This window comes from Crinia signifera, chromosome 12, assembly GCF_055691185.1.
Source record: "Crinia signifera chromosome 12, ASM5569118v1, whole genome shotgun sequence".
NCBI lineage: Eukaryota > Metazoa > Chordata > Amphibia > Anura > Myobatrachidae > Crinia > Crinia signifera.
The window spans coordinates 31,755,875-31,769,000 of record NC_139228.1 but is presented as its reverse complement, the minus strand read 5'-3'; the positions used below and the strand labels follow the sequence as shown (position 1 = coordinate 31,769,000).

General features: G+C 41.5%; 1 protein-coding gene across 5 annotated transcripts in view; it reads right to left on the bottom strand.

Annotated features, from left to right (window-relative positions):
• SIPA1L1 (signal induced proliferation associated 1 like 1) overlaps positions 1–13,126 on the bottom strand; it is a 205,250-nt gene that overhangs the window by 66,044 nt on the left and 126,080 nt on the right. For all 5 annotated transcript variants that reach the window (XM_083166408.1, XM_083166412.1, XM_083166409.1 and 2 more), the window contains 2 exons: positions 7,399–7,529; positions 276–464 (listed from right to left, as the gene is read on the bottom strand). In XM_083166408.1, the coding sequence (XP_083022534.1) occupies positions 276–464; positions 7,399–7,529 (320 nt within the window). The remainder of the gene's footprint in view (positions 1–275; positions 465–7,398; positions 7,530–13,126) is intronic.

The window sequence follows — 13,126 nt, the reverse complement described above, 5'->3', positions numbered from 1 at the left end:
AAAATAATGCAATTACAGTGGGCTGGCAAACTAAAACCAGTATACGGCCCGGTACAACCCAACGTGTATGTGCCCGGTGACCTCGTTAGCGATGGGACCCGGTGGAGTTCCAGCATCAGCATGAGACAAACTAATGATATACTCCACCACCTGCATTTACAGATGGGTGGGACTCGACTTTTCTTTAAAAGCCTCCATCCACTGACGTAAACACAACACTCATCCAATGCAATGAAAGCAGGAAATGACATCAGACCACATAGTGCGGTACATACCCCTTGTTCATCTAGTTTCATGAGCTGCTCCGTAACCTTTGGCGTGTTGAAGGCCAGTCGTAGACACTGTACATTCAGCTCAGGGACAATGTGCTCAAGTACCTCCTTAAGCGGCAGCCCTCTTGCTGTCCCATGCTTTGCAGTTGATGGAATAGCATCTTCAAGAACTGAGCCCCGTAACGTCATCAGCTAAAAGACAGCAAAAGAATATATAGGTCACATAACACCTTATCAGCTCAAAGGCAGAACAAGTCCTTACATTAAGGGCATTTAATACTAATGGATAACCCCTCATTTCCTCATGCGCAGTATTTGTATAGACTCAATAATTCCGCAATGAACTTGAAAAATGATGATTAATATCGCTCATTAGGAACTTAAATTTGACAAAAGTCATTTCTATCAGATTGGGGTAAGTGCTGACTTGATAAAGAAAAATGGGATAAAGAGACAAGATGATTAAGAGCAAGAATTTTTTTTAGATCATATTCAATTTGTACCATCGCTAAGGAAATTAAAGCAACAATTACAAGGTTATTAAATTCTTAATACTTAAAAGTGTTATACCAGTTAAAAAAAAAAAAGATTGTTTTTTTTTCTTTCGAATTTGTATTTGGTATCAAATAATAGTCCCTTCATAATTTGTTACGTTAGTTTCAATGTACTTCCACTTTGAGCTGTGACAGTTTTTAGCCCACAAACTCTACACCCTTCCCCCAGTCCCCATCTGCCCATACTTCCAATCTGTCTTTACCACTCCCTCTCTCCATATCAAGCAAGTTTGAAACGGACCATTGTCCCTGCAAAAATTGCTTTCACTTTCTGTTATGACCTCTTTTAGCACATTAAAGAGTAATTTGGTCCACTGGGTGGCCTCTAGTGGTCATTGGCAGTACTGCAACTCATAGAGGTGAGGGGTAGTTAGCAATATTTAGTTTCAGAGAATGACCCTAAAGCAAGGTTACACTATCAAATTACCACAAAACTAAACAAATAAACAAAAATAAATATGGAATAATTACTGTTATCCCAATATGGAAGGCAATACTCCTATGTCTACAGCATAGTTCATCGTGAGCTCCTAACATTTTTATTTGCTCTCATACAGATGGAAAATATTTTTTCAAGAAATGTTGGTACATTGGTCACAACATATAGCTAATTTAACTATGCAGTATATTTGCTAATTGGAAAATTCAACAGTCAAGTACCAAGTATGCCGTATTAATATGCAAATTACTTTCACAGTTGTTCAACTATCTCAGCAAGACAAAACAATCTCTTAATGATTCTTTAAAACAGTCACGTGAAAAACCAAAATATATTTTAGTACATAAGTTCTAAGCTTTTTCTTTTCTAGCTTAAAGAATGGACAATCCAGACAAAGCAGGTGTTAAAATGCAATACGGTACTCTTTACTTAGAAGGGCGCCCATCTCGGGCATCTCGGGGATTGAATGCACTAAAAAATCGGGTGCGATCAACCGACGAGATGCCCGAGATTTCCCATAGGGAACAATGTTAAATGTCTCAATTGACCCGATTTTCCTGTTCAATGCCTCAATTGACCCAATTTTTCCATAGGAAACAATGTTAAATGGGCCACAGAGGCCAAATAGGCACCCTGAAGTGAATAATGGCCACCCGAATTGTTAACGCCACCCCACGATCAACGTCAACCCGAAGCGTGGCGAGCGCAGCGAGCCCGCGAGGGGCGGCGGTACGCTTCCTACGACCTTTTCATACCCCCACTATCCACGTCGGCGTGGAGTTGAGAATAGAAAGTGTGGCGAGCGCAGCGAGCCACCGAGCCCGAAGCGTGGCGAGCGCAGCGAGCCCCGCGAGGGGACGCGGATACCTTCACAGGTATCCGCGTCCCCTCGCGGGCTTCACAGCTGTCCGCGTACCCTCGCGGGGCTCGCTGCGCTCGCCACGCTTCGGGCTCGGTGGCTCGCTGCGCTCGCCACACTTTCTATTCTCAACTCCACGCCGACGTGGATAGTGGGGGTATGAAAAGGTCGTAGGATGCGTACCGCCGCCCCTCGCGGGCTCGCTGCGCTCGCCACGCATCGGGTTGACGTTGATCGTGGGGTGGCGTTAACAATTCGGGTGGCCATTATACACTTCAGGGTGCCTATTTGGCCTCTGTGGCCCATTTAACATTGTTTCCTATGGAAAAATCGGGTCAATTGAGGCATTGAACAGGAAAATTGGGTCAATTGGGACATTTAACATTGTTCCCTATGGGAAATCTCGGGCATCTCGTCGGTTGATCGCACCCGATTTTTTAGTGCATTCAATCACCGAGATGCCCGAGATTTTTTACTAACGATGCCCACGATCAAAATCGTGGGCGCCCTTCTAAGTAAAGAGTACCTGCAATACATATTTTTTTAACAAACTATTAATTCTTTCTACAGCGCTACAGTGTCCGCAGCCATATTCGCCTTCAAACCACCAGATTGCTTCCCCCACCATCTACAATGACTCACGCAGTACAGAGATAGTTAAAGCACAGTACACAGAACACGAAATGTTCATGTATAGTGACAGATCATTCAAAAGCAACATTCTCTCTCTTCACTGGCTGCAGCGATGTTGTGTAAGGACTTACAATACGGGGATTTTTTTTTTGGGGGGGGGTATATATGGGTGTGTGTATATATATATATATATATATATATATATATATATATATATATATACATACATACATACATTCATACATATACACACACACACACACACACAATTACAGAGATGGTGAGATGATTATCCTTTCATTTAACATGATTGCTTACTCTGGTGATCTGTGACATTTACATGCTATAGAAGGCTTGTTGCTATATTTGGTTCGTTAAAACTGTTGGAAAGATGCAGATCCTGTATCTTGCCAATTACACGACCTGAAACCCTTAAGTAACATGTCCTTCTTCTTAAGGGGTCAAACTCAGCAGTCAGACAGTCTGCTCTTGTGCTGTAAGCCTAAAGTATTTCCGGAATGCGATGAAGACACCAGAAACGGATACAATAAATAAGGAGAAGTGGAACGGTCCATATTACAATTTATTGGATATTGAATTCCAGCAAATACACTGCGTTAGGAACATTTCTTTATTACCATTACTTATACAGCGCTAGGAGATACCATTGCATTTTATAATTGGATTCTAAAAAAAAGAATCTGCAATTTAAATCATCTATTGTCATTATTTATTCATTAACAGTTCCTTACGGAGCGCAAAAATATTCTGTTGTGTTTTACAACTGGAAAGAGTGATAACACAAACTGGGTAGTTAGACAGTCAAAAATGTAGGCGGGCCCTGCTCGCAAGCTCACAATCTATAGGGAAATTATTACTAAACGGAGAGCACAATAGTATGCAGTAGTGCAACTACGGTCTTCTGTTAGAACTAGTGTTTCATTGTGAAGAAGCTATTTAAAATCGGCTTCACAATATATTTTATTTGTAATATATTGAGTGCTAACTATTGGTCTAGGTTATCAGGAATTTAGGGTTTGACCCGGTAATTAGTGCGATATGAAATGGGTTACCAGATCCCGCAAACGAGTAGCAACACGGCAATAAGAACTGGTAAAAAATAAGAGTTCTTACCGGTTCGCTGCCGTATTACCGTGCAGTGTGAACGGGTTAAATGGGTTGAGCGACCCCGACCCATTTCCTGTTCACACTATGGAGGCGGCAGCGCTTGGAGCAGCACCAGCTTTAAGCGCTGCCTCCTCCCTTGCCCCCGATGACGCTTCGACTCCCTGCGACGCCCTCAGATGATGTCAGCAAACCGACAATAATGCCGGTTCGCTGAGGGTATGTGAACATCCCAAAATGCAGGGTCGCGTCGGGAGTGAACCGTTTCAAAGTCCCGGTGCGACCCTGCATTTTTTCGATTATTACAGAACTGCATTCTCTGACTAGCTTATTTACTGGTGCATACCAGGGTTCTTGGCACTGGTCCTGGAAAATTGGCTAGGAGACATACAGATGTGTGTGTCTGTGTATGATGTAAGCAGGACGCTAGTTTAAGGCCCAACATGCTACTAATTTAGGACTACCTTCTCATTACTTTTTGGTTGTGGATTACTGCTAAGCTTACATGCTTCTATGAGCAAATGTAATTCTGAGATTGAGGGGACATCTCTGAATACCATGGGTGTCACTTTTGTCCTTCAGGCTGTTACAATGGTGCAAACATTCCAAGAAATTTGCAATCTCTTACATTAGAAGTAGAATACCAGTGCTGACTCTCAGAGGAGGTGGAAGAACCTAGGCTGAGTATCCTGCTATTAAGAGAACTTCCCTCTAAATGCACCTTTGTTCCTTTCCCCCCTCCATATCATTACAATAACCACATCCCCAAAAACTAATGGGGCCTACACATGGTGCAATTTGATATATTTTTTTTTTTAAATCATGTATTTTTTATTGTGTTTTTCAATGCATAATAACAAAAAACATAACAAACATAACGTAATACAACAAAACAAAAATGGAAAATAAAACAAAAGAAAAATAAAGCAAATCAGTTTCAAGTGTGCGTTAGATCAGTTCAGTCATGTCAGTACATCATGCCATACATAATATTCAGTATTTGCGCTCAATTTGATATTTTTAGTTCAAATTGCATTGTGTCTAGTTCAAATCCCACTGTGCATGCTCCCAGGTAGTCAATATTGCAAGGAAAAATAGTATGTGCAGTCTACTCGTACTGTGTGTACAGTCCAAATTGTATAGCACATATTGTATGGCTCAACTCACATCTCACTGTGTGTAGGCCTCATTATTCACATTGTTTCATGGGGAAAAGTAGATGCACTCATACAGAACACATTTTCTGTTAGGGACATCCCAAGCCTTTGCTGTTCTAGGTCTACACTTCGGTTGAGAAAGTGTAAATTAATAAGTTTATGCAGTAGAAGCACGATGATGGATACAATTGAATAATTAAAAAAATAGCCCAAGATTTGAATGTTCATTCATATAATCTCAGAACATAAATGAACAGGGCAGGTGCAAGGTCTCACTGCTTCATCCTAGCGCCTTCTAACCTGCAAACACCCCCACCTAAGGGAGCTGAGGTGAATTGCATTACAATATACTATATACAGAGAGAAAAGGGAGGACACTTAAGGAGTTTTCGAATTAAAAATAATATTTTGAACAAAGTCACAATATACTTTAACTTAAAAAATGTTTGAGCGCCGTTCATTCTTGTATTCATATTAGCTGGAATGTTAGCAATCAGATAGGCCCTGGAGAGCAATTTTACTTTTTTGCTGAGTGCCATGAAAATTGTTAATTACTGTCCGCCGCCCCCTTTATATGTAACATACTGTATTGTGCCATTTACAAGTGCAAACCCCCATTAAGGCTGTACAACCTGTGGTCTGCAGAAACCCCTAGGGATTATTTAAGTTTTTTTGGTTGACGCTCATCATTGTCAAGGTTCGTATTAAAAGCAGCAGAAGCATTACAGTACCGCTGTTGTGCGGACATGTAGTCAGGTTCTGCATGCTGCTGAAGAGCAGGGATCCAGAGGATTAGATGAGTTGCATCAAGGCTATGCGGTACAGTCATGTGGTGGTGCCCCTTGGGAGCTATAGTTACATCCACCTTCACATGTCGGCACAGAGGAAGTGCTTACACACTATGCAGAGCAGCCTGATGTCTTTTTCAAAGAATGAATGGTTCATAAAATATACAAAAGGGCTGTAAACTAGACTCAAAGTATAATAAAGTATTCATATTCAGAAAGACCAAACCACCTAGGGCAGTATCTTATTGGCACACATAGTGGATCACCCGGAGGATATCTAATTATTCCGGTCAGCCAACACTTATCTGGGATTCTGCTTTGTACATCTCAGTCGCACAAAGCAGAGCCCCAGAAAAGCTGCTCATGGGCTTATCATATCCGATAACACGTGGGCCCAAGGACTTATTCCGGATCCCGTGTGTTATCGCCTAATAATGGGTCGTTGACTGCACAATAAAAATGGTATTGATAGCCTGATAGTACCATCAGGCATAAAAGAGATTTTTTACTATACTAGGCTCTTTCTAACCACCTCATCTATGAACACTCATTCATTACCACGTAAACCAACAGAAACACATGGCACCCATTATTCACCTGTTTGATGTAAAGCAGCAATGAACATAACCATACTGCCCAAATATCTCAATGTGGGACAGAGTCCACAAATTAAGACTAACCCACCTTATGGCATTTGCAACAGTGAAAGACTTCTGTAGAGGTCCGTTCAGATTGACTGGTGAAAGTAAAGCCCCATACACACTAGGCGATATGGTGTGCACTATCGCTCAGAAAGGGCTTTCTGAGCGATATTGTTCACAATATCATCTAGTGTGTACACTCAATATCGTTAATGAAACACGCTCTTACACATTGTTTGCGATCCCCTCCCTCACCCTGCATGTTCAGACGAGGGAGGTCACCGGTAATGACGGCCATGCTGCAGCTGCCCGTCGCAACCCTCCTGCCATTGGTAAGTGTGAATGCACTAGCCGATGCCGGAACCCCGCCGATGCAAATATTAGTGTCGGCAGGGAGTCGACTAGTGTGTAGGGGGCTTAACTTTTGCGACTCATAGATAGTAACAGTGATTTATAGAAAGAATGGTGATTTACTGATGTTATGAATGCATGCAAACTAAAAACAAGTTTGACTTAATGTACTAGGAATTTCAACTTCCTTAACAACTAATACATCTTTCTAACGGATGTCTACAGACTACTGTAGCTTCAGGGGCTGCTTTCTAAGATACTAATTTCTGCTAAAATTACCGTTCCAATTTCCTCCAAGAATGTGCCCCGCAGCAGAATCCAGCACACCCTTTTTTGTCACTACACTGGAGTAAATATTGATAGAAGGGAAGGGATAAGCTGGGAACATACACAGGAATGTAAACCAGGACACTCCTCCATGTAGAAGATAGACTGAGGTCAGTCCTGATAACGGTAATCTTCATTTTAACCCTTGGGTGTCAAAGGAAATATACAATTCATCCAATTTTTTATGAAACGAATGGCTCACAACGTAATAAGAATGAAACACAACATAGAGATAAATAAAAAAAACTTTACCTCACTGGTTCTGAAGATCATCCTGTAGTTGTACTGAGGCCCATTTTCTTTTGCGTCTTCCAGTTTTTCTCTGCGAATACTAACGGCCAACGGACCCAGGTTCTCATCAGACCCAAAGTAATTCCAGTGCTCTGAAAACCGTAGAAATTATTATAGGTAACTCTAGCACGGTGATCAGACGTTATATTAATATTAGAATAGGATATAATATTTCCTATCAGGAATTCAGTGTGCACACCAGAGGCCCTTAGGTCACAAATATTATGCCAAATATCCATCAATGTCCCAAAGTAATGTCTTTTGTATAGTTATTACTGTACAACCACTTACACATAATTCACAGGCCTTTATATTGTGCCTGCTTTTGGCAGTGATCCTTTAAATGTTGTAGCTCATACCTAGAGGGAAAACAAGTGTGTTCCTTATTATTCGAATAATGAGATGGGCGGTTCATGGCAAATTGTGCAAGACAGTGGCCAATCACATTAAGTCCCACCCACATCAGTAACCACAGCAAGGCAAACTCAGTGTTTCCCTGGTGGTTTGGGCATCACAAAGGGAAGAATTATCAATGTTTGGAGAGAGTTAAAGTAGAGGTAGATAAACTACCTAACCAATCAATCAGTGTCTGTCAAATAAATAGCCATAGCTGATTGGTTTGGACCTCATCTCTTTCCAAGCTCTGATAAATGTCCCCCATGATCTAAATGCTGTCCCCACATTCCTTGCAGCAGGTAATTGCTCTCCAGAGAAATTGATGAGTGTCTGACACTCCAGTAATCAAAATCAACTTTAAAAAATGGTACTTATGTAGTAACTGGGCTGCCGATTTTGAAATCGGGTCCATCGCATCGCATCGCAGCCGACCATATCGCATGCGATGGACCCGATTTTTCCATAGGATTCAATGTTAAAATGGACTGAGTCACATGGAATTCAATGGGAAAAGGGCTCCTTTTCATACCCCTACGCTCGCCACGCTTCGGGCTTGGTGGCTCGCTACGCTCGCCCACAGGTTTATATCCAACTCCATGCCCACTTGGATAGTAGGGGTATGAAAAGGAGCCCTTTTCCCATTGAATTCCATGTGACTCAGTCCATTTTAACATTGAATCCTATGGAAAAATCGGGTCCATCGCATGCATCGAAGCGTGGCGAGCGTAGCAAGCCCCGCGAGGGGACAAAGAATACCGTCCCCTCGCGGGGCTCGCTACGCTCGCCACAGGTTTATATCCAACTCCATGCCCACTTGGATAGTAGGGGTATGAAAAGGACCCCTTTTTTCCATTGAATTCCATGTTAAAATGGACTCAGACCATTTTAACAAGTGAATCCTATGGAAAAATCGGGTCATCGCATCGCATGCGATATGGTCGTATGCGATGCGATATCGCATCGCATCTGATTGTATGCCTTAAGTTAAGGCATACAATCAAAAAATCGGCAGCCCAGTTACTACATAAGTACCAAAAAAATCTTAATGTATAAAGACAAGTATAACAAAAACACTAATGTGCATTTTTTCATGTTGCCATTACTTTTAATAAAATCCACTTCTTATTAGTTTGTACCTAGTGAAAGTATGCAGTTATGGGGCTTATATGGTTATACAGAGTGGGGGGGTTCCACAACTAAAATTAAAAAGTAATCTGGCGAGTTATTGGTTTGTACTAAAGCGGACGCTTCTCGACTGGATTTCTTCAATCATGGACAGGTTAATCAATCTCTTTATTGCTTCCACCCACAGAAATGAAAGAGTTAGCTGATTAAAACAATAACTGTGGTGATGTGGGATGGGATTTACAGAAGATTAGCACTTGAGTATGTTTGAACTGCTCCTGAAGACAAAGGCTCAGTCTCAGTCATATACTCCTACAGGTGTCTTTGGATTGCATTACTTTACTGTCATTAGCAATGCTCTGGTAACAACCTAATTACATTTCTCGAGACACAGAATCTTCGTAACGCAATAGGTTGATATAATGGATGGTTACATGTTGAATATGCTACAGTTCATATGATCAAAGTTATACTTAATGAGGTGACCTATTACAGTATTAACAAACCGTCAGTGTGGCATTTATTCTGATATACTATAGCCCGGAGGCTCCTTGCTGAAGTGTTGCCCTTTGTCATAAAAGCATCCATGTAGAATAAGGGCTGCTCTATGCACAGGAAAACCTGTTCCGTAAATGCACTACTAAATGATTAGATGATTTTTAAATGGGCAGATAGGGTTATGGTGTAATGCAGAGGTTCTTAAACATGGTCATTAGGGTACCCCAAATGTCCAAGAGTTAAGGATTGCCATGCTTGGGCACAGGTGACTCAATTAGTAGTTCTTCATTTGATTATGCCATCTGTGCACAAGCAGGGACACCCCTAAAACCTTGACTGTTGAGGTGCCTTGAGGAACACATTTGGGAACCACTGGCTTTAACCCTTCTTCCAACTTATTGGAAAAAAAAATCATTATATTCCAAATATAGCCATAACGATCAATGTTCAGTATCAGGCTTGTGTGGAGTGCATGTGACAGCCCTTCTATGTTTAGCCAATAGAAGAGTAAGAATACTACTCCGGCATAGTCCCCAATTCCCAGAGAGAGTCCCAACCGCATATGTTGATTTTTTACTCTTTTTTTTTTTTAGATATGAGCAGTGGTTCCCAATCTTGGTCCTCAGGAACCCATAACAGTTCATGTTTTCCAGGTCTCCTCGCAGAATTCAACCTGTGGAAATAATTCCACCTGTGGATCTTCTAAAATGTGTCAGAATAATGAGTGCAACTGTCGCGTGACCTTTAAAACGGTTAAACTGTTGGGGGTACTTGAAGACCAGGTTTGGGAACCACTGCTTTAGAGTATAGACCAGGGTTAGCCAACTCCGGTCCTTGAGAGCTACCAACAGTTAATGTTTTCCAGGTCTCCTCACAGAATCACAAGTAAAGTATTTTGCTCCACCTGTGGATCTTTTAAAATGTGCTATATAAGAATCTGTAAATAAATAAATAAGTCAGGCAGGAAAGAGTGCATCTGTGTACCTGTGAGGAGCTGGAAAACTTGACCTGTTGGTAGCTCTCGAGGACTGGAGTTGGCTACCCTTGGTATAGACCAACTGCACTTTTTTTTTTGTTTGTAAAGCTGCATATTTACTATACTTATTAAGGAGGCCACACACGCACCGATGCGGGCGGTGCGAAGCTGTACGATGGGGTGCGCGCTCCCGCGGCACCTCATCGTACAGCACAAAAAGTATGTGCTGCACATACTTTTTGTACTAGCTTTTTCTAGCACAGCATTGCATCGCATGCACATTGTATGCACAAGGCATACGATGCGATGCTATGTGTGCTAGTTAAGCCCACAACGCACGCCGGGATCGGTGCGTGTGTGGGCTGCATTAGTCATTATTAGTTCTTAATCGGTGGGCTTTGCAATAAATCTATACTTAATTTTTTTAAATACATCTACAGTTTTCATTAATATAAAATAATATGTAGGATCATTTTGTAGCAGAAAGATAAGCCTTATAAATACCATAATAATACACATTGCGCTAAAGCTGAAAAACGCAACTTCAATGAACAATATACCAAATTAAATCTGCATTTCCGCATTGTAAGCTTGCAGCAGGGCCCCCTCCTACCTCCAAGTCTGTCTGTTGTTACCCAGTTTGTTCTATAACTGTCAACAATTGTAAAGTGCAACGGAATCTGCTGCGCTATGTAAGAAATTGCAAATATAAGAAACTGTAAATATATAGATAATCCACAAATGAAAAAAAAAAAAATCACCCAACCGCACCATTCCATACTCGCCTACTTATAAAAACGAATGTCAGGGAGATAACACCAAGGGAGTCTGACTACACCCATGGGGCATATCTATTAATGCTTATACATGGAGAAGTCAATATAAAAACAGTATATGGCACAACTATGTGTTATGAAACATACATATTTTAAATTGGATGGAGTAAAAATCCCGGCGGTCGAAATACCGACCCCAGAATCCCGACCGCCGCAATGCCGGCAATTTCTCCTTCTGTAGGTGTCCACGACACCCACAGATGGAGACTAAAATAGTGTGCCGAGCGTAGCGAGGCACCGGACCCCCAAGGGGTGGCGATCCACGTCCCCCCCTTGTTGGTATTTCGGCAGCCGGATTCCGGCGTCGGTATTTCGTCCCCTGGGATTTCGTACTGAATCCTTTTAAATATATACCTGTCTTGCTGTACAAATCTTCCTGAAAGGTTAAAGTGTATATAGTGTAACTTAACGGGGAAGTGGATGACACAAGTCCTTGTCATTTAATTCTTGATTGTAAATGGTAACATAGCTGAAAAAATTTAAGAAACAACTTGAGTTGACTATATGTGTGTTGACCAAAATCAAGTCAACCTTTATAATCTGTCAACCTTCAGCACTGTCTACCTTTTACATGCCAAATTTTTGTAGGACAACCGTTTGGGGCATAACCTACTATCTTTTTATTGTAGATCTATCAACCGGACACCCAAGTTTGTTAGCAATGCTGCAATTTTGTCCTTTGACCTATCATGAGGGCCTCAGTATTATCAGTGTTCAGTCGCAGCTAACTGGCACTCATGGTTACTACACGATAAGGGCAAGATTTCTAAAACTCAGATGGGGTAGGGATAGCAATATTTGGGGGGGTGTACATTTTTCTTTCTCCCTCGTCCCCAACTACCAGTTCCGGCACGCCCAGCCTGCAAGGAGACTTGGGACTTGTGCTTACACAGTAACTGCTGAAATACAGGTAGTAAAAACTTGAATGAGATAATAGAGGCAGCGACAAGGACTGCTCCATTAATCAACACAGATAACGTAATGCTACAGTGTTTGATCAATCTCTAACCCTTAAACACACTTTGTATACAGTACATCTATTTGTGGTTCATTGAGGGAAAGGAACATGGCTTCTATCCAGGCCACAAAAGCCACGACAATATAAATAAATACATCAGCTTTCAATTGGATGACTCAGGGAGACACTTTAAAAAACAAAAGTAGCTTCATTTTCATTATTGCTAATTACCTATAGTATATTTATTATTTTATTAAATAAACAAAAATGGCTTTTTCAATCACACCCAAAATTATAAAAGAATTGACTTAGACAAAAATAGTTTAAATGATTCCGGCAGGGTCTTGGAAAGATAGAGCAAAATGGCTCAGCCGGAAGACAAAGGAGCCACAACTGAGGGGCTCAGTGGAAAAGTGGCAATGGCCTCCCCTGCATCGATTTTAGATTTTTTTCTGCCTATAGCTTCTGCTATCTAGTGTCTACGCCACTAAAGGACCCCTACCAAGGGGAGAAGTTGCAGCTGATCTCCCTTGAGCCGCCAGGTTCCATTCCCCGCAAGCAGGTCCAATCTCTGACTCCGATCTGATGCGCACGTGACAACTTCAAATCGGATGTCAAACACATCCAATGTGGACACTTTTCACCCGACTTCTTGGCCCGATCCATCGGAATCAGGTGAAATTTGGCCAAATCGGACTAGTGGAATGGGGCCTTAACTTCTAACTTAGTGGCATGTGCCCATTTCTCACCAGCAGCAACATACAGTGAATCTGGTAAAATAGGGGAGCAAATAATTGTATAACATGTGCCCCTTTTCCACTGATCCCTTTTAATGCTATGCTGGATTGAATGAAAATCGTTGCCTTTCAGACTATATTTAATTTTGTATAATTTAAAATA